The sequence below is a fragment of the Mesocricetus auratus genome, unplaced genomic scaffold (assembly GCF_017639785.1).
Source record: "Mesocricetus auratus isolate SY011 unplaced genomic scaffold, BCM_Maur_2.0 Super-Scaffold_100006, whole genome shotgun sequence".
Lineage (NCBI taxonomy): Eukaryota > Metazoa > Chordata > Mammalia > Rodentia > Cricetidae > Mesocricetus > Mesocricetus auratus.
Window position 1 is genome coordinate 5,113,725 of NW_024429190.1, and position 22,708 is coordinate 5,136,432.

At 37.8% G+C, this 22,708-nt stretch overlaps 1 protein-coding gene across 5 annotated transcripts in view; it reads left to right on the top strand.

The window, feature by feature from the left end:
• LOC101840955 (zona pellucida binding protein) overlaps positions 1–17,675 on the top strand; it is a 121,121-nt gene extending 103,446 nt beyond the window's left edge. For 3 of the 5 annotated variants that reach the window (XM_040746665.1, XM_040746662.1, XM_040746663.1), the window contains 2 exons: positions 2,084–2,265; positions 15,073–17,675. In XM_040746665.1, coding sequence (XP_040602599.1) covers positions 2,084–2,265; positions 15,073–15,184 — 294 coding nt within the window. In that variant the 3' untranslated portion in view covers positions 15,185–17,675. The remainder of the gene's footprint in view (positions 1–2,083; positions 2,266–15,072) is intronic. The other 2 variants (XM_021234635.2, XM_040746664.1) reach the window with 1 other exon arrangement.
• Positions 17,676–22,708: the final 5,033 nt, after the last annotated feature.

A 22,708-nucleotide genomic window follows, 5' to 3' on the forward strand; every position in this document is an offset into this window, starting at 1 on the left:
ATGATGCATAACAGTAGCAAAATTAGTTATGAAGTAGCAATGAAAATATTTTTAGTGTTGGGGGATCACCACAACATGAGGAACTGTATTACAGGGTTGAAGCATTTGGTAGGGTGAGAACCGCTGGTCTAGAGGTAAATCCTCTTTGATATCTAGTGAAATTAAAACCTGATTTTGTCTGATGTATGATATTTACTGCCTTTCCAGAAACTCATACACATCTAGGCAATTGTTTCCGTCTGAATTTGGTGAGCTAACTTACAACAAAAGCATTAAAGCATTTTCAGATAATTTTATTCAGTATTATCTGACAGGTCCAATGGAGGAAATTGCAATATTCAAAGTAAATTGTCAGACTTGTCTCTGTCAAATGGTTGTTTTAAAGTTTGTTTTGAAATAATTGCATTTCTAGTCATTGCAGAACAATTTAATTGTACAATATAATTATCTGTTCTGTGAAGATTTATGGAGAGAAGAAGAGGAATAGCACAAGAGATCTGATATTCATTTAGTTATATTTGTTGCCTCAAACTAGAATTTTAGTTTTGGAAACGTTTTAAAATTATCATAATTCTTATATCATTTAAATTGTTTAAAAATGTACATATGTACTTATAATTTCTACCCAGTTCAAAATCCCTCCCATTTACCTTTTGGTACAAATTATTAGCCATACATGTACAATCAAAATATGCAGTATCAGAAATTGTTTGGGTATTTAATACTATTATTTTTATGATAAAGTTTTTTGTCTGTAATTTTTAGGGAGGGAATGAGGAAAGTAGTCTGATATGTGCCTGTCAGTGTTCTCAGATCTAGATAATTGGGTTTTCTTTAATTTTTTTTGTAGGCTTTTGATTGCTTTTATTTTGCATAGGATTTTGCATGATTGTGGTTTGTGTCTCTCTAAACTTTTAATTGTGACAGCATTTTAAATGTTAGCAGTTAGGTATCAGATTGCATGTAAGCTTTTCCGTGTATGGGTGTTTTGCCAGCATGTATGCAAGTGCACTCCATGGCCTTGTGCTGGGATCTGGGGAGCCCCCGGAACTGCAGTTCCAGGGAGATATGGACTGTCATGTGGGGGCCGAGACTGGAAGTCAAGTCCTCTCTGTAAGAGCCAGCAAGTGCTCTGAACTGCTGAGCCAACTCTCCAGTCCCTGTGACTAATTCTTTCAGTACTTCCTTATCTGAAATTTATGTTTGACCGAGTAAATATGAAATTCATTAGACAGAGCTTATCAAAATTACAAAATACTTAATATGTGAAAGCATGTAAGTAATTGAGTAATAGAGAAACAAGATTCCTATTTATGTTCAATGTAGTTTATTTAAAAAGGTTTAATAATTCTTAAATTTATCAAGGAAATTATTTATATGGAGGTATTTAAAGGAGTTGGACAGGTTGAAGTGCCCAGTTATCCTAGCTTCTGAATAGTCTGGATGTACAGGTTTCTGTTGCAGAGGAAGCTAACTGGTTTGCTTTTGGTTTGAGTTCATGAACCTATTTCATATTTCATGTAGACATGTGACTCCATAGAGGAAAACATAGCTTCTTGTTACTCCTAGCAGCCAAGTCAGGGCCAGTATTGTAGATATCAAGGTGATTATCTGTCAAAATGATGTCTTACTATTTGTAAGTTTAGTTTTATAACAAAGAACCAGAACTTAATCACATTTTATCTTGTTTCTAAGCCTATTTTCCTTTGTAAAATAAGGAATGGGGTGGTAGAAGACATACTTCTCAGTGGCTTATAAAATATTTTAAGTAAATTAAATTTTATAAATGTGTTTACTTTTAAGCATCTGACTTATTTTTCCGCAGTTGTCTATCTGTAAAATTACTCAAAGTTCAAAAGAACGAAAGAGTTGCTAAATACAAACCAGGTATTTCTATCACATGTAAAAATAAAAGTACATTTGGAAACATTTGAGGTGTTTGCATGAGTGGAAGACTTTCCCATTTGGGTGTTATGTGTATCTTAACTAATAAAGAATTTGAGACTTTTCCCCCTAATTATTTATTCTAAATTTATGTTAACCATATAGATAATTAATTTTTAAATTTCTTTTTCTAATGTAGGCTAAAAATCTCATAGAGAGGTTTTTTAATCAGCAAGTAGAAGTTCTGGGCAAACGTGTGGAGCCGCTGCCTGAGATATACTACATTGAAGGAACCCTTCAGATGGTGTGGGTTAACCGCTGCTACCCAGGGTATGGAATAAATGCCCTCAAACATCCAAAGTGCCCTGAGTGCTGTGGTAGGTAATGAACTCCATTTCATGTTTTATGAGGCTAAAACTTCACTTCCTTCACTTGTGTTTAACTAATGTTTGTCTTCTTTTCAAACAGTCATTTAGATTTTGACTTATTTTAAATCATATATTAAATAAACTGCACTCTACGTATAGAGAAGGATAACTGCCTTGACTTAAAAAATTATTATATTTTTGAGAATTCTATGCAATCCCATTCACTCCTCCTCCTCCTCCTTCCCACAGATTCAGCCCCTCTGCTCTGCTTGTCTGCTTTCTGTCCTCTTTAAAGTAAACTTTAAAAAGGAAAACTATCTTGCAGCAGATGTCCTAGTGCTCTGGCTCTTCCAGCTGTTCTGTCTCCTTTCCCACAGTGTCCACTAGGTCCTAAGTGTAGAGAGTATTTTGTAAATGTGTCAGTCGGAGATGGTGACTTCAAGCTTAGCAGTTCTCTGCATTATGAGCAGCTGTGGCTTCTCTAATTATGTTTATCGGCTGCAGAGAGAGGCTTCTTTGATGGGGTCTGGAATGTAGTTAGAAATTATACTGGCTTAGCAAAGCGGCAATAGTAGGTTCTCCTAAAGTGTTGTGCCTTCAGCGTTAGTACACTGACTTCTTTTTCCAGAAGGCACGTAGGCTGTAGCCTGTAATGTTTGGGTGTTTCTTGGATTCTCCTGACATGTTTACTATGCCTGGCATTGGGGGTTATGTTAGCCTATGCTTTGAGGGGGGCAACACTGCCACCCCAAGCGATAGATAGAACTTCTATTAAGTCATATGTATGTGCTTTACTTTCTTTTTCTTCTAGACCTCCCATTTAAAGTATACACCCTGGCACCCTGATTTGTACATCCATGTGCCAGCCATGATAAACATGCTTCCTCTACACCAGCAGTGATGCCCTCTTTGTAGCTTGTTATATGATGAAAAGTTTTTCTCTAAAGTATGACAGAATGTTTTGTGGGGTTCTGTAGTCTAGGTTGGCATTTGTGGGTTACATTTCTCTGGACTCCTTCAGCTTTTAAAATTTGCAATGAGAAATCAGCTGTTATTCTGATGAATTTTGCTTTATATGTGACTTGTGATTTTCCTCCTGCTGCTTTCAGTATTCTATTTTTTGTGCTATATACTTAAATGTTTTTTACTGTGGTATACCATGGAGAGTTCCTTTTCTGACCCTATCTATCTGGTATTCTGTGGATCTAGTTCCATATGAGTATGTCTTACCTTAATTTGGGTAAGTATTCTATGATTTTGTTGACTGGTCTATTGTTATTTGCCTGAAATTCTTAATTTATGTTTATAATTCAATGGTTTGGTCTTTTTATTGTATATCACAGTTCTTGTTTTGTGCTTTTGTGTATTTTAAAACATTTTATATTCTTTGTTTGCTTGGTATGATTCCTCTACGTTCTCTTAAATTCATTATATCTTCTACATTATTGTTTCTGCTGTAAGGCTTTCTCCTGAGATTTCTAACTGGGTCATTGAGTTTTTTAATTCCATCTTAATTTCTACTGAATTCGTACTGAATTCAGTTTCCAAATCCTGAATTTTCCTCAAAATTTTATTCAGTACTATGTTTGTGTTTTCTTTTTTATTTAAATTAGAGACAAACTCCTTTGAATGTCAATCCCAGTTCCCTCTCCCTCCACTCCTCCCCTGCCCCCGACCACTGGCCCCCTATTCCATCCTGTTTCTGCTCCCCTGGGAGGGTGAGGCCTTCCATGGAGGATCCTCAAAGTCTGTCATATCATTTGGAGCAGGGCCTAGAGCCCCCCCCCCATGTGTCCAGGCTGCCCAAATCCATTCCTGTACTAAGGATAAATATGGATTCACTACCAGAGGCCCCATAGATTAACCAGACCTCCAAACTGACATCCTCATTCAGAAGGTCTGGAAAAGTCCTTTACTGCTTTTCCAGCTATCATTCTGGGGTTCATGAGCTCCTCCTTTTTCAGAACAGCTGTTTCTGTGGGTTTCTGCAGCCTGGTCTTAACCCATTTGCTCATCACTCCTCCCTCTCTACAACTGGATTCCAGAGTTCAGCTCAATGTTTAGCTGTGGGTGTCTGCTTCTGCTTCCATCAGCTGCTAGATGAAGGCTCTAGGATGCTGTGTAAGGTAGTCGTCAATCTCATTACTAGAGAAGGGCTTTTCAGGTAGCCTCTCCTACTATTGCTTAGATTGTTAGTTGGGGTCATCCTTGTAGATCTCTGGACATTTCCCTATGCCAGATTTCTCTTTAAGACTATAGTGGCTCCCTCTATTATGATATCTCTTTTCTTGTTCTCCTCTAGTCTTCCCCTAACTCGACCTTCCTGCTCCTTCATGTCCTCCTACCCCCTTCTCTTTCTTCTAACTCCCTCTCTCCTCCCCCCCCATACTCCCAGTTGGCACAGGAGATCTTGTCCCTTTCCCCTTCCCCTGGGGACCATATATGTCTCTCTTAGGGTTCTCCTTGTTTCCTAGCTTCTTTGATGGTGTGGACTATAGGCTGCTACTACTTTGCACTAGGTCTAAAATCCATAAATGAGTGAGGATATACCATGTTTGTCTTTTTTGTGACTGGGTTACCTCACTCAGGATGGTTTCTTCTAGTTCCATCAATTTGCCTGCAAATTTCAAGATTTATTTTTTCCACCGAGTAGTACTCCATTGTGTAAATTGGACCTCATTTTCTCCACCCATTCTTCATGTGAGGAACATCTTAGGTGGCTTCCAGGTTATGGCTATTACAAACAATGCTGCCATGAACATAGTGGAACAGATGTCCTTGCTGTTTGAATTTGCATCTTTTGGGTATATGTCTAACAGTGGAATTGCTGGATCTTGTGGTATACTGATTCCCATTTTCCTGAGGAGTCTCCATACTGATTTCCAAAGTGGCTGTAAGAGTTGGCACTCCCACCAGCAGTGGAGAAGTGTTCCCCTTTCTCTACATCCTCTCCAGCATAAACTGTCATTGGTGTTTGAGATTTTAGCCATTCTGACAGGAGTGAGATGGTATCTCAGAGTTGTTTTAATTTGCATTTCCCTGGTGGCTAAGAATGTTGAGCACTTTCTTAATTGTCTCCCAGCCATTTTAGGTTCCTCTATTGAGAATGCCCTAGTTAGTTCTGTAGCCCAGTTTTTAATTGGATTATTTGGTGTTTGGTGACTAATTTCTTGAGTTATTTGTATTTTTTGGAGATCAGTCCTCTGTCAGATGTGGGGCTAATGAATATCTTTTCCCATTCTGTGGGCTGCCTTTTTGTCTTGTTGACTGTACCCTTTGCCCTACAAAAGTTTTTCACTTTCAGGAGATCACATTTTTTAATTGTCAATCTCAGTTACTGTTATTATGTTCTGGAAGTGATCTCCTGTACCAATTCGTTCCAGGGTACCACCAACCTTGCCTTCTAAGAGTTTTAGTGCAGCTGGATATGTGTTGAGGCCTTTGATGCTTTTGGATTTAAGTTTTGTGCATGGCCATAGGTAGGGATCTATCTGCAGTCTTCTACATGCCAGCATCCAGTTTTGCCAGCACCATTTGTTTAAGATGCTTTCTTTTTTCCATTGTATAATTTTAGCTTCTTTGTCGAAAATCAGGTGTTTATAGGTGAGTGGGTTAATATCAGGGTTTTCAGTTGAATTCCATTTGTCTACCTGTCTGTTTTTGTGCCAATACCAAGCTGTTTTCAGTACTATAGCTCTATAATAGAGCTTGAAATCAGAGATGCTGAAGCCTCTGGACATTGCTTTGTTGAACATGGTTGTTTTGGTTATCCTAGATCTTTTGTATTTCCATATAAAGTTGAGAACCATTCTTTCAAAGTCTGTGAAGAATTATGCTGGGATTTCAATGGGGATTGCATTGAATCTGTAGATTGCTTTTGGCTTATTGTCTTATTGCTCTAGCTAGAACTTCAAGTACAATATTGAAGAGGTATGGAGAGAGTGGACAGCCTTGTCTTGTTCCTGATTTTAGCAGAATTGTGTGGAGTTTTTTCTCCATTTAGTTTGATGTTGGCTGTTGGTTTGCTGTGTATTGCTTTTATTATGTTTAGGTATGTTCCTGTTATCTCGGATCTTTCCAAGACCTTTATTATGAAAGGGTGTTGGATTTTGTCAAATGCTTTTTCAGCATCTAGTGACATGATCATGTGATTTTTCTTACTCTGCTTGTTTATATGGTGGTTTACATTGAGGGATTTTCCTATGGTGAACCATCCCTGCATTTCTGGGATGAAGCCTACTTGATGATGGTGGATGATTTTTCAAATGTGTTCTTGGATTTGATTTGCCAGTATTTTATTGAGTATTTTGCTTCAATGTTCATGAGGGATATTGGTCTGAAGTTCTCCTTCTTAGTTGTGTCTTTGTTTGGCTTGAGTATCAAGGTTATTGAAGCCTCATAAAGAGAGTTTGGCAATGACCCTTTGATTTCTATTGCATAGAATCTTTGAGGAGAATTGGTATTAGCTGTTCTTCAATTTCTGGTAGAATTCTCGCTGAGGCCATCTGGTCCAACTTAATTTGGTTGGGAAACTTTTGATGACTGATTATATTTCATTAGGGATTATGTCTATTTACATTGGTTATCTGTTCTTGATTTAATATTGGTAAGTGATATCTATACAGAAAATTGTCCATTTCCATTAAATATTCGAATTTTGGGGTGTGTAGGTTTTCAATGCTTCACTGGATTTCCTTATTGTCTGTTGTTATGTACCCCTTTTCATTTCTGATTTTCTTAATTTGCATGTTACATTCTGCCGTTTGGTAAGTTTGGATAAAGTTTTGTCTATCTTGTTAGTTTTCTCAAAGAACCAACTCTTCCTTACACTGATTCTTTGTATTGTTTTCCTAGTTTCCACTTTATTGATTTCAGCCCTCAGTTTGATTATATCCTGATGTCTACTCCTCTGGGGGTGAGTTTGCTTCTTTTTGTTCTAGAGCTTTCAGTTGTGCTGTTTATTCTCTACTGTTACTATTCTCCAGTTTCTTCACATGGGGTACATAATGCTATGAATTTTCCTCTTAGCATTGTTTTCATAGTGTCCCATAAGTTTGGGTTTTTGTGTCTTCATTCTGATTGAATTCTAGGAAGTATTTAATTTCTTCTTTTTATTTCTTCCCTGACCCAAGAATGGTGCAACTGGACACTTTTCAATTTCTAGGAGTTTTTTGGTTTTATGCACTTTAGATTGCTGTTGAATTTTAACTTTAAAGCTTGGTGGTCTGATAAGATATAGGGTGCTATTACAATTTTTTTGTACATGTTGAGGTTGGCTATGTTGCCAAGTATGTGGTCGATTTTAGAGATGGTTTCATATGGTACTGAGAAGAAGGTATATTCTTTTGTGTTTGGTTGGAATGTTCTATAGATGTCTGTTAAACCCAATTGTGTCATAACTTCTGTTATTTCCTTTATTTCTTGTTAAGTTCCTGTCTTGTGGTGAGAGTGGGGTGTTGAAGTCTCCCACTATAAATGTGTGATGCTTTATGTGTGATTTGAGTTTTAGTAATGTTTCTTTTCTAATGTGGATGCCATTGTATTTGAGGCCTAGATGTTCTGAACTGAAACTTCATCTTCATGGATTTCTCATGTGAATTGTATGAAATGACTTCCTTCATCTCTTTTGATTGATTTTAGTTTAAAATCTAATTTGTTAGATATTAGGATTGTTATCCCAGCTTGTTTCTTGGGTCCATTTGATTGGGTCCCTTATCTCTGAGGTAAAATCTGTCTTTGAAGCTGAGGTGTGTTTCTTGTATGGAGCAGAACGGTGGATTCTGTCTTCAAATCCATTCTGTTACTTTTTATGGGCATGTTAAACCATTAATATTGAAGGTTATTCATGATTATTGATTGCTCATTCTTGTTCGTTTTGGAATTGTTGGTGGTGGTGGAATTGTGTTTGGATTTCTACCATTTTTTCTTTTGGCTGTTAGTAAAATGGGATTATCTATTGCCTATGTTTTTCTGGTTGTAGTAAACTTCCTTGGGTTGGAGTTTTCCTTCCAGAACTTTCTGTAGGGCTGGGTTAGTGGATATGTATTGTTTAATTCTTGTCTTGTCGTGGAATGTCTTGTTTTCTCCATCAATAGTGTTTAAAAGCTTTGCTGGGTATAGTAGTCTGGGCTGGCATCTGTGGTCTCTTAGTGTTGGTAGAATATCTATCCAGGACCTTCTGGCTTTCATAGTTTCCATGGAGAAGTCAGGTTTAATTCTGATAGGTTTGCCTTTATATGTTACTTGACATCTTCCTTAGCTGCTCTTAATATTCTTTATTTATCCTGCATATTTGAGGTCTTGGTTATTATGTGGCACGGGGACTCTTTTATGTGGTCCACTCTATTTGGTGTTCTGTAAGCTTCTTTTACTTTCATTGGCATGCCTTTCTTTAGGGTGGGAAAGTTTTCCTCTATGATTTTGTTTTTCTGCCCCTTTGAGGTGGGTTTCTTCACTTTCTTCTATACCTATTATTCTTATGTTTGGTCTTTTCACAGTGCCCCATATTTCCTGGATATTTTGTGTTAGGGCTTTGTTGGACTTAAGATTTTCTTTGGTCGATGAATCTATTTCTCCTAGTATGTCTTCAACACCTGAGATTTTCTGTTCCATCTCTTCTATTCTGTTGGTTATACTTGCATCTGTAGTACCCGACCATTTCCCCAATTTTTCTATCTCCAGCATTCTTTCAGACTTTTTTTTATTGTCTCCATGTCAGCTCTTAACCCTTGCACTATTTGAATTGTTTCTTGTAAATTTTGCTTTGTGTTTTCTTCCATTTCTTGCATTGGTTAGATTTTTTTGGTTCGTTTTTTTCTTCCATTTCTTTAAGAGATTTTTTCATATCCTCTTTGAGGGCCTGTATCATTTTCATGAAGGTGTTTTTAAGATCATTTCCTTCAGCTTCATCTGCACTGGGATGTTCTGGTCTTGCTGATAGAGTCTCTAGAATCTCTAGACACTCTAGTGGTGTCATATTAGTTTTTCTCTTCCTGAGTGTTGTTTTTTATTGCCGCCTTCCCATCCCTTCTTCCAGTGGGTGTAGGAGGAGTCTCTTCTTCTCCCGGTATGTAGGATACCAAGGTTTCCTTCCGGTGAGTACAAGCCGGTCCAATTGTTTGATGACTCTCCTCTTCCCGCGGATGCAGTCAGAACTACTACTGGGGCCTTGGCAATCTCTGAGTGGGCTGGATCGCCTGGATGGGTTCCCTACCCAATACCCAGTCCCCAGGCCTCAGGTGACTCTGAGCAGGAGACAGGAAGGCAGGTCGAAAACAGGCATTCCCACTTGTAGACAAAGGGACCAGGGTGCTGGCTAGCTGGGATCTGCAATGTGCAGTCCCAGGGCATCAGGTGGCTCTAATCAGGGTCCAGATTTAACACTTTTGTTGTTGGTGTTGACTGAGCTATCACATTTCTTCTAACTTGTGTTCCCCACAGATTTTCAAAGTATGCCCTGATGATTCTCTGGATTTCCTCAGTGTCCATTGTTATGTTCCCCTTTTCATTTCTGATTTTGTTAATTAGCATGCTCTCTCTCTCTGTCTTTTGGTTAGTTTGGACAGAGGTTTGTCTATTTTGTTAATTTCTCAAGGAACCAACTCTCTGTTTGATTGATTCTTTGCAATATTTTCCTGGTTTCTACTTGATTGATTTCAGCCCTCACTTTGATTATTTCCTGGCGTTGGCTCCTCCTGGGTAAGTTTGCTTCTTCTTGTTCTAGATCATTCAGCTGTGCTATTATTTCTCTAGTGTGACTGTTCTCCACTTTCTTCATGTGGGCACTTAGTGTTATGAATTTTCCTCTCAGCACTGCTTTCAGAGTGTCCCATAAGTTTCAGTATGTTGTATCTTCTTTCTCATTGAATTCCAGGAAGTCTTCGATTTCTTTTTTATTTCTTCCTTTACCCAGGGATGGTGCAATTGTGCATTGTTCAATTTGCATGAGTTTGTAGGGTTTCTGCGATTTGTGTTATTGTTGAATTCTAATTTTAATGCATGGTGGTCTGATTATATTATTCCATTTTTTTGTATCTGTGCTATGTTTCCTATTATGTGGTCAATTTTAGAGAAGGTTCCATGTGGTGCCGAGAAGTTATATTCCTTTGTGTTTGGGTGGAATGTTCTATAGATGTCTGTTAAACCCAGTTGGGTCATAACTTCTATTAGTTCTTTTGTTTCTTTGTTAAGTTTCTGTCTGGAGGTCCTCTCTAGCGGTGAGAGTGGAGTGTTCAAGTCTCCTACTACTAGTGAGTGAGATTTTATGTTGGATTTGAGCTTTAGTAATGTTTCTTTCACAAATGTCGTTGGCCTTTGTATTCCGTGCATAGATGTTCGATATTGAGACTTCATCTTGATGGACTTTTCCTTTGATTAATATGAAATGTCCTTCTTCATCTCTTTTGATTGATTTTAATTTGAAGTCTAGTTTGTTAGATATAAGGATTGCTACACCCGCTTGTTTCTTGGGTCCGTTTGATTGGAAAATCTTTTCCCAACCCTTTACTCTGAGGTAACGTCTGTCTTTGATGTTGAGGGGTGTTTCTTGTATACAGCAGAAGGATGGGTTCTGTCTTTTTATAGGCAAGGATTCATTCTGCTAGTCTGTGTCTTTTTATAGACAAGTTGAGATTGTTGACATTGAGGGATATTAATGACCAGTGATTGATGATTCTTGTTTGTGCTTGATTTATTGGTAGTGGAGTTATTGTGTGTAGGTTCTGCTCCACTTTTCTTTTGGTGTTTGGTAAAGTGGGATTATCTATTGCCTGTGTCTTTCTGAGTGTAGTTATCTTTGTTGGGTCTAGGTTTTCCTTCTAGCACTTTCTGTAGAGCTGGATTCGTGGATATGTATTGTTTAAATCTGGTTTTGTCATGGAATATTCTGTTTTCTCCATCTATGGCAATTGAAAGCTTTGCTGGATATAGTAGTCTGGACTGGCATCCTTGTTCCCTTAGTGTTTGTAGGACATCTGTCCAGGATCTTCTGGCTTTCATCGTTTCCATTGAGAAGTCAGGTGTTATTTAGATAGGTCTGCCTTTATATGTTATTTGGCCTTTTTCTCTAGCTGCTCTTAATATTTTCTTTTTATTCTGTAGGTTTGATGCTTTGATTATTATGTGGCGAGGTGACTTGTTTTTCTGATCTAGCCTATTTGATGTTCTGTAAGATTCTTGCATTTTCATAGGCATATCCTTCTTTAGGTTAGGTAAGTTTTCTTCTATGATTTTGTTGAATATGTTTTCTGTACCTTTGAGCTGTATTTCTTCACCTTCTTCTATACCTATTATTCTCAGTTTTGGCTTCTTCATGGTGTCCCATATTTCCTGAATATTTTGTGTTAGGGATTTGTTGGTTTTGAGACTTTCTTTGGTTGATGACTGTATATCCTCTAATGAGTCTTCAATACCTGAGATTCTCTCTTCTATCTCTTGTATTCTATTGGTGATACTTGCATCTGTAGTTCCTGATCGTTTACCCGTCTTTTCTATTTCCAGCATCCCCTCATTCTGTGTTTTCTTTATTTTTTCTACTTCAGCTTTCAATCCTTCAACTGTTTGAGTTGTTTCTTTGTTTGGTTGTTTTTTCTTGGTACTCTTTAGATTCTTTAGTGATGTGTTATTTCTTGAATTTTTTGGTTTGCATTTTCCCCCATTTCATGTTTTATTTTTTTTTCTTCTGTTTCTTTAAGGGATTTGCTTGTTTCCTCTTTGAGAGTCTCTATCATCTTCATCAAATAATTTTTAAGATCTGTCTCCTCTGCTTTGTCTACATTTGTCTGCTTTGTATACATTTCCCATTCTCTGTGTCCTAGCTCCAGACCACCCCAGTTTTATTGTTTTCATTGGTTTGTCTAGGTGGTACTTGTATAAGGGTGAATCTTAATGTGGTTTTTTTTCACAGCTTCAACATCTCTCCCCATGCAGTTTCAAGCATGCTTACCAAGCATTATTTTCTGGTTGTAATTTTTGCGTATTGTAATGGGTAGGAAATGACATCTCTCCTACTTTTGACTTACTTTTCCCTGCATGATTCCTCATGTTCATCACCTTTTATATCCTTGGTCCCATGCATATGCTTTCTTTCTTCTGCTTCGTTGCGTATGGTCTGGGATGCATTTAAATGCCTATTTTTCTTAGTCTTACCTCTTGCTCCTCTGTAGGCCTTAGTTGTTTCTCTCATATTCTTGTGTAATTTCTCGCATTCAGAGCTGTGCTGTCACAGAATAGAATCAGAGCACCCCTAAGGTCAGGGCTATGAACTGAATAGGCCTTGTTTTTCTGATGTATGCAGTGACCTCACAGAGTTGTATTGCTGGGCATAAGGGGACAAGACTAACTAATGTCAACATAAAACTTCTCACCATTTTGAAGACAGATTTTTGTTATTGTTGTTGTTTTGGTTTTGTGTTAGTTTGGTTTTTTGTAGATCTGTGTCTGATTTTCAGAGCTCTCGCAGTGTTTTTTTTTTCACCAATTGCTAGTAGCTTTGTAATGTATTCATAAAGGGATGAAGGCCCAGTGCTTTCTAATAGCCCTTTGATGACTTTTTTCTAAGTTTAGTACTTTTTCATAAGTGTCTGAATTGCCTACATTGTTGATGTGGATAAGAAATATTCACTAATACAACTCAAATGATATCGATTCATTATTTGTCTAATATTTTATAATATATACCAATTTTAAATTTTCCTATCAAGATATATGAATTTTTATACATTCCAATTAATGTATCTGCAATAGTTTCCCATGTCTGTCCTTTGACTATTGCTTTTATGACTTTTAATTAAGTCTTAATTTTAATGTATAATTATAATTTTATTTTATAAACTTTATTTCTGCTTTTAAGACATTCCCTGATTAAAGCTTGTGAAAGTTTATATTCTAAATTTCTTTTTAAATATCAGTACTGGCTAGTTACCAAAAAAATGTAGTTTGATAGTATCCTTTAGATTTAAATTATATTTCAATAATTTCCTTATTTCCACTTAACAGAACAAAATGTTTTGGTATGTACAGTACTAAGAAAAAGTGCTACAGACAAATATTCCATGGTATTGTGCATTTTTGATCAAATTAGACTTCTAAACCAATATTCCATGGTATTGTGCATTTTTGATCAAATTAGACTTCTAAACCTTTAGAAGATCTTTGATTTCATCTGAACCCAGATATTTTCATGTTACTCTTAGTGCTGTTTGTAACAATCAGTATGAAATATGTTGCAAATACTGCATGTAGATTTCTCTTCTGTTTTCATAATTGTTTAAGAAGTTTTGTTTTAGTGTATTTGTTTAACATGTTCATATTAGTTTTTCAAGATATGTTAATATCTGTTTGAGAGAAAGAGTGCTTTTGATGCCATATTGCATTTTTCTTTGTAAGTTTAATATATACTTTTTAAGTGTCTAAGGAGCCTCAGTATTACTAAACAAAAGAATTGTAACTTTGTATAACCAACATTTTCCACATTAGAAATGTGGTTCCACCAATAAATTGCTTGGTGTAACTTGAAGAACTCTAGAATATAGTATGGAAAATTCTTCTTCTGAATAAGTAGTTAAAATATTTCTATGTTTTTGGAAAATACATCTCAAACATAAATGACACAAACTAAAATAGAGTTTGAGGCAGATTTAAGTGTAACACATAGTTCTGAATCACGGTGCTGAAAGTTAGATGGCCCATAATAACCATTCTTTAACACAATCTACAATCATTTACCAGCTTGCAGCAGGAAAAAGATATGGTTAATCAGAGACCTCGGTTTACTTAGTAGGTTTGGTGGATCATGTGACACACTTGCCCCAACTTGAAATGGATACAGTCAATACAGGCAGCTGTCCATAGTACAGTATTTGGCCCAGAGCTAGCATTTGTTGAGTGCCTACTTTTTCATATCATACTTCTGATTTTCATTTCACATTAATATTGTGGCATTGGCTAGGTCTGTTTTTCTTTTGCTAACAAGGAAAGAGAAGGCTAGAGACTTGGCTCCTTCATCTGTGGTATTTGAGCATGGCTTCTGCTGCACCGTTTTACCTCCTGCCATGCAGTGACAACTGCAGCAGTATCTGTGATAGCACGGAATGATCAAACCAAGCTAAGTTAAGAATTGCCCCCAAACCGCACATTTATCAAGTCATCCAGATAGAACTTGAAATAAGAAGATCAGGAATAAGCTGCAGTCCTCTTGCAGCTCTTGGCTCTTTGTACACATAGTTGTTATGGACTATCTTGTGAGTAGTTACTTTTATCTTAGGGCTCTGCTGTAACTTAAAAATGATCATGCATTCAGCCTTCAATCTCAATAGTATATGACCACAAAATTATTTTAAGCATAGTATTAATTAAGTCAGACTCAAAGTACTAAACATTTTACATGTATGAGGAGTATTAATTAGTCATATTTAGAGAATTAGGAACCATGATGGTTGCTAGCAACTGGAAAAAATGATAGAGAGTTGCTCAGTTGGCATAGTCATGCAGTTTTACAATATGAAAATGTTCTGGAGATTGGTGCACATACAATTATACTTAACACTACCAAAGGGAATGCTTAAAATGGATAAGGTGGTAAATTCTGTACTATATATTTTACCTCAATTAAAAATAAAATTAAAAAATTATCATTAGTCAGACATGATGGTATATGTCTGTAATCCCAATACTCCAGGGAGACTGTGAGTTCAAGGCTGAACTTGACTGTATGACTGACTTAAAACAACAACAACAAAGCTTGTTTGACAACTTGTCATGTTAAGTTAACTTATGTGGCACTATGAGGAATGTTGCTCATTAACTTATGGTTTATTCACAGTGATCTGCAGCCCTGGATCCTACAATCCACGGGATGGAACTCATTGCCTCCAATGCAACAGCAGCCTGGTGTATGGAGCGAAGGCATGCTTATAGGCCACTGCCTTGTGTGACCCAATAGTTTATTAAACATGAAAGTCTATTTTTGAAATGCTAAATTATAACTTACTATTATGCCAAAATTAAATAATCAGAGTTTACAAAGATATGGTGTCCTCATTCAATCAAGTATTGTATGTATCATCTTTCTTGGTTAATGCTGGAGCTGCATTTGATACCAGGTAACTCCTGTGTCACTGCCTTTTAAAAATTGTTTCAAATGTTTTGTATTGGGTGACATTAAAGATTTTTTTCAGGAATTTAAAAACTGTCCCATTTTCTCTTTACTATGTATCGCCTAGATTCAGGCCATCATATTCTATTATAAGAGCTTTAATTTAACCTTACAGAATTTTATCTATTTGAGGTTGGCCTTTCACAGTTCAGAGCCAGTTTCAAAAGTATGTCATTGTTCTTGTCAGCACATGACCTGGCCCTAGGGACACTGTGGATTCTAGTATATATAGGTCAGTGTGTTGTCTTAAACTATCAGTTACAGACTCTCAAGCCAGACATGGTAGCACAGGACTGTAATCATAGTATTTGAGAGGCAGAGGTGGGAAGATCAGGAGTTCAAAGCCAGGAACAGCCTGGGCTACATGATCCTGTCTCAAAAAGTGTCTTTTATTACCTCCTTGACATTTTAGATTGGAGTAATCATTGAATTTTCTCAATAGACTGAAGCTTTTTGTCTCCATTACAGCACTTTCAGGACGAAGAGTTAACAATCATCACATATTTTGTTTGCTACACCGTTAAAATGAATACTTTGTTCCAGAAGTCACTGCTGCTACCACTAGTACCTTGGTTTTCATTGGGGTACCACACTTAAGTACAGGGAGTTGCCAGTTTGTAATGATTCAAACAGAAGGAAATTTACAAGCAACTTTAGAGCTCTTTTCTGAAGTCCTTAGTGATCATTTGGTTTTCATTCCCTGAGTCTTCCCTGTGAGACGTTGCCTGCTTTGCTCTTAATGTTTCCTGTCTTAAAACACAAGAACTCGAGGATGGAAAGAGTAAACAGTTGGATCTCAGCACCTTTGAGTAAAAGGTCAGCTAACAAGGAGCTGTGCTATTGGCTTGTAGAGACTAAGCTAGCTAGAAAATACCCTATCTCTTGGTTTTCATCATCATAAAGTGATTGCTTCTTTATATCTCTTAGAGATTTTTTCAGATGCCTTTCCTATGGCAGGTAATATACTGAGCATTACATTATTTGAGTGAAATAATTGTTTTTCTCTATGTAATTAGCACATACATTGTATAACTTCTAAGACTTAAGTCTCCTTCACTAAAACTTCCAGAAATCATCCCAGTTTCCCAAGTCTACATTAGGATTGATTGAATATGTTCTTTGAGTTGTTGGTCTGGAGCGCAGAGGGAGAGCTGTAGTGGTGGTGGTAAGTCTGGAGAGCAGTGCCATCCCAGGGCACAGATGGTCTGGGGTAGGAGTAGCCACAATGCAAGGCTGATGAGTTAAGTTCCTTGTTCATACAGGTAGACTTTACAACAAAGCCTTACCAATGTTAGGTCAGAACAAGGGAGAATTAGGAGGGTTGGTCAAGAGAGCTGTCTTTAGCAAGAGAAGCAGGGGCACACTAGGAAGAGAAAGGGAGACATGAATGACTACTTTCCTGTTCCACATGGTGAAATGAACCCTTTATGTTGTAGGACATCACAGTTGTTTTAATCCATTGTTAGGGTTTTTTTTTCTCTGTTTTGTTTTTTCATACAAATTAAAGACCTTTGAAGGGAAATACATCAGAAACTATGAGAAGAGTTACTTCTGTTATAATGCCAGAGAAGATGTCAGTATTGACTGTTGTTTAAAATGACGGCAATATGTGCTAAAAGCTGTGGTATGTTTCTAAAGGGTATTGTCATGACAGTTTCAGATAGTTCTGTTTACATTAAGATAATTTCTTCCTGTATAAAACCTTCCAATTATATGATCAGATGATTTTACCAACACCTGAAGTTTTTACCATCATTTAAGGGGAATAATTTTCCATTTTGTATTCATTATATTTACATTAAATATGTAATATGTTTATTTGGCAGTGTGGAAATAAAGATCCTTAAGTTTTGTTCAGTAATCTCAGTTTCTGAAGATGTTAACAAGTAAATCAGAGATAGGTGAAATAGTATGTCCAGTGGTCATAATGGCCACAGCTTATATAGTATTAAATGCGCACAAATGCCCTATAAGAAAGAGTAATGAACTATTCTCCTTCCACATGTCAGACTGTCACTGAGCCATTAAATTGACTCTCATATTTTCAAATTGAGTGAATTAATTTAGATTAACTATATATTTAACTGTGTTGATTTATATTATTTGTATTTTGAGCTTGAAAAGAAATGCACTAAAATGTTTATCTCATGATTGTCTCATGTAATAGGATTATGCGTGAGTTTTTATGTCTTCTGTTTCCCAAAATTTCTTCACTGATATGAATTACCTTCATGATGTTAGAAACAATAAACTTACTTTGAAAAACTGCAGGAGTAACTGTGAGAGATGTTGTTATTCCTCTTTCCAGCACTGCTTCCTTTCAGTCTCTTCCCAGCAGGGCAGCCACCAGGCTTGCCTACACAGAGCACGATCTTTCTAGAAGCTGGAAACACACTTTCCTAGATACCATGAGGTTAAGCAGCTATAAGAACTGGAAGAACCTGATGCTGAGTACAGAGTAGAGATATCACAAGAGCTGGGGCTCCAAGGATGTCAGTTATTGAATGATTGCGTCTGCTAATTGTGAACATAGGAAAGCCGCTCTATACAGATAAGTTAGGTTTTCTGTTACAGATAAATAATCCTCATTGATAAAGCACTCACTATAAGGGTGTTGTAAGAAGAACACCAGAAGAGGAAGTTAACAAAGAATTTTAGAACTTAGCTATCAGTAATGTTAGCTTATTGGTAAATTTTCCATATGCAAGCTCATGGAACATTTCTCTTAATATCATGTGTTTTCCCAAGCTTTTTGATTTACCGAATTCATGCAGAAAATATTTCACTTATTTCAGAAAAAAATATGAAATGTTTAACCATTCCAGTTGTGGGGTATTTCTGTTGCTTCTAGATCTTTAGATGTTATGTGTCACTTTTTAACTTCTTTCTGAGCCTTCTGTAGAATTTTTAATCTTCTTTGAATCAAATATTCAGAATTGGTAGGCTTAGGTATTTCTAATCGTCTGAACAATTCCCCAAATTATAGTGACATACACAAGGAGCAAATCTTTCACTGCATTCTCTCTTTTAAGAATGTTTAATTTGATAGATGAAAACACTTCCCCAGGTTTTCATTTCTGAGTATTTGTGAAGTTGGGATCACCCCATGATAATGCTGCTACAGTGGCTGACTGTATTGTGTACTGAGTGCTTATTTAATTTGTCTATCTCTTTTAATCACAATTCTGATTTCATAGGATCTGAAAAGAGGAAAATAATTTAGTAACATGCAGAGATTCTTAGATAGCCGGTAAGTAATAAGGACAAGTGTCAGCTCAGACTTAACACTGGTGTACATTATCCTGAGTCCGACTTCTCTCTCTTAGATGCTGTATCCTGATCTCCATCAACTGAAGGGCCTCTCTGCTCCTCCGTCTCCAGCATAGGTTATGTCCTCCCAGTTGCTGGTATGTTGGGTCTCCAGGTACTTGGTTTGCCTTCTGTCCAATAAGAGAATAAACTGAATACTCTCTAAGATTTTTACATTATTTTGAGTAACCAGCTGGCACTGTTAAGGAAGCTGGGAATTAATATATCCAGTTGATTCCATCAATGTATATGATACATATGCTTCACCAAAGTAAAATGAATGAGCAGGCAATTGAAATGCTGTAGTAACTCTTAACTAGTTTCTCTCTGAACAAGACTTGACACATTGGTGCTTGTTGATGATGGGGTAGATATAGTGATATTTATGATTTATTAAAGTTTGCCTGAGGGTTCAGAATGCAAAGATAGCCACAAGCCATAGAGGTCAGACAGGTGAGATACACAGCTTTAACTCCAGCAATCATACTAGCTAGCCATAGAGCCAGGCAGTGGTGGCACACACCTTTAATCCCAGAACTCAAGAGACAAGCAGATGGATCTCTGTTAGTTCAAGTCCACACTGAGCTCCATGAAATTGATCCAGACTTAAAGAGAAACAGCTCACACAAAGGTGATGTCAGCACTTGGGAACACACCTTTAATCCCAGCACTAGATGTAAAAGGAAGGAGCAAAGGGTCTCTGGAGGTTTAGTTTCCAGACAGGGAGAGCTATTGTCTCTGAGGATTCATGGAACTAGCTGGATCACACTCTCAGTCTGAGGTAGAGGCAAGAGCTAGTAGCTGGCTGCTTTGCTTACCTGACCCTCAGCTCGAACCCCAATATCTATCCCTGCATTTGTATTTTTTCGTGTTAAATATTGATACCCAACCTTAAGATATGAATCCACAAAAAAGTCACTTTGAGGCCATCAGTTAACGCACAGGCCTGCTCTGCAAGCAGGACTCCTACCTGAGTTCCTGTGCAGCTGGCTAGGTTTCTTTTGTTTTTTTTTCCCCCAAGTCTTTGAGTGAGTGTGGGATTTTTCAGTTGTAGCTTTTCTAAACAGTCTTAATCTACCACCAAAACTCATGAAGCTTTGCCTTCAGACTGTACCTATCACATGTGTTTCTTCTTAATAATCCTGAGTGTGTTTTTCAGACAGCCAGCTCATTCTCTCTCTCTCTCTCTCTCTCTCTCTCTCTCTCTCTCTCTCTCTCTCTCTGTGTGCCTCTGTCTCTTTGTCTGTCTGTCTCTCTATCTCTTTCTCTCTCTGTGTCTCTCTGTGTGCCTCTGTCTCTCTCTCCATCTCTCTGTCTCCCCATCTCTGCATCTCTCTCCCTATGTATTCCCCAACCATGGGTTTCAGGCTTTTCCTAGAGCCCCTCTCCTTGGGCTGCTACTCTCAGCTTATAGCCACAAGCTAGTTCTTGGATCAGATGTGCTATGCCCCACAGTTCACTGAGATTGTTGCCAGATTTGGTAAGTCTATTGGGAATTCTTAAAGAAGGGAATTAGTTTAAAAGGAGAGTATTTTCCCCACATTACAAATGGGAAAAATATTACAATGGAGAGAGTTGGGTCTCTGTATGATTATGCAATGCATGATTTAAAAATGGAACAATTAAATGAAGGGATATTCAGCTTAATCAAGATTGGCGATTGGCATACTGTTAATTATAATTTTGATAATTTTAGTTTAGCTCTTAAAAAGTTGGTTGATAAGAGTGCCAAGATGCAGGCCCTAGAAAAACTTATTAAAAGAGATCATAGAGAGATTCATACCCAGACAGAGGAATTTAATGGGCAAACAAATTCAGCATTGCATTTTAAGGTTAAAAGGAAATCTAAGGTCTTAAGAAAACCAACCTTATTGGAAGTGCCAAATGATAAAGGTTCTGTAAGAACTACTTGGTAACCTGTGACAATATTAGATTTAGGGAAATTGAAGGAAGAAGTAGTCTCATATGGCATCCATTCGCCATTTGTGAAGCAGGTGTTAAACTCATGGTCAGTTTGTAATAGAGTTATCCCTACAGACTAAATAGTCTGATTAAAGCTGTTTTAGAGCATGATCCACAATTACAGTTGACTTCCTGGTTCAGAGAAGAGGCTAAGACTATTGAACAATGGGCTAAAGCAAAAGTTATGGATATCTCCCAAGATCAAATTATTGGACAAGGAGATTATGCTACTTTAGAAAGGCATTGTCTGTATGATGACCATGTCTTAGGTTTATGCTATGCAGCAGATTTGAAGGGAAAGAATTGGAGAAGTAGCAAAGAAAATTGAGTCATTTACTAACGTTATACAGGACACAAAGGAAGCCTTCATGGATTTCTTACAAGGATTGACCTCAGCAGTAAATGATACCAGATTCAGAAGCTTGGGAATTAGTATTTGAAACTATGACTTTTGAAAATGCTAATACTAATACAAAAGAATAATTAGTCCTTTAAAAGCAATGTCAGCACCTTTGGAGGATGGATCTGAGATACAATTAACATCATGACTATGATGATGATGCAGGGGAAAGGAGAGGTGATTTCAAGAGGTTTGAAGAAAACCTAAAATGTCAAGTGTTTTAATTGTGGCAAACAAGGTCACTTTAAAAGGAATTGTAAACAGGACATTTCTAGAAGCAATACTTTCTTTTTTTCAGGGTGTAGTTTCTTTTTTTTATTTAAATTAGAAACAAGCTTGCTTCACATGTCAATCCCAGCTCCCTCTCCCTCCCCTCCTCCCTCACCCCCCAGTAACTTCCCCAGCCCCCCAACTCCCCACCTAATCCCCATTCCTCTCCCCAGGGAGGGTGAGGTCCTCCATTGGGGGGGGTCTCCAGAATCTATCATTTCATCCAGAGCAGGGCCTAGGCCCTCCCCCATGTCTCCAGGCTGAGAGAGCATCCCTCAATGTGGGATGGGCTCCCAAAGTCCATTTGTATGCCAGGGATAAATACTGATCTACTTACTACCCAAGGCCCCATAGATTGCCAAAGACTCCTCGCTGACACCTTCGACAAAATACAACACCCCTTCATGATAAAGGACTTGGAGAGATCAGGGATAACAGGAACATAACTAAACATAACAAGGACGTCTGTTAATAGCCAGAACCTGGAAGCAACCTAGATGCCCCTCAACTAGATAGAGAAAATGTGGTACATTTACACAATGGACCACTACTTACCTGAAAACAAAACAAACCAATGGAATCTTGAAATTTGCAAGCAAATAGATGGCACTAGAAGAAACCATCCTGAGTGAGGTAACCCAGTCACAAAAAGACAAATATGGTATGTACTCTCTCATATATGGATTTCAGACATGGATCAGGGGTGTGCCAGTCTACAATCCCACTGCCAGAGAGTCTGGGAAACAGGGAGGTCCCTAAGAGAAATAGCATGGTACACCAGAGTCAGGGAATGGGACAGGATCTCCAGAGAAGATTGGGAGCATGGGGGGAGAGGCGAGGGAGCTGGGGAAAAAGAATGGGGGAGAAGAGGAGGGGAGAGGAGGACATGGGGAAGCAGGAAGGTTGAGTGGAGTTAAGAATAGAAGAGAGTAGGATGAAAGATACCATAATAGAGGGAGTCCTTATAGGCTTGAGGAGAGATCTGGCACTAGTGAGATTTCCAGGGATCTACAAGGATGACAGCAACTGGCAAACTAAATAGTGGAGAGACTACTTTAAATGTCCCCCCCCCTGAAAATGAGTTTGATGACTACCTTATATGCCATCCTAGAGCCTTCATCCAGTGACTGATGGAAGCAGAGGCATACATCAGAGCTAAACACTGAACTGAACTCCTGGAATCCAGTTGCAGAGAGGGAGGAGTGATGAGCAAAGGGGTCAAGACCAGGCTGGTGAAACCCAAAGAAACATCTGACCTGAACAAGGGGGAGCTCTTGGAGTCAGACTGATGGCTGAGAGACCAGCATGGGACTTATCTAGACTCCCTCTATTCCCTTGATTTTTTTGTGTGCTTTCTACTTT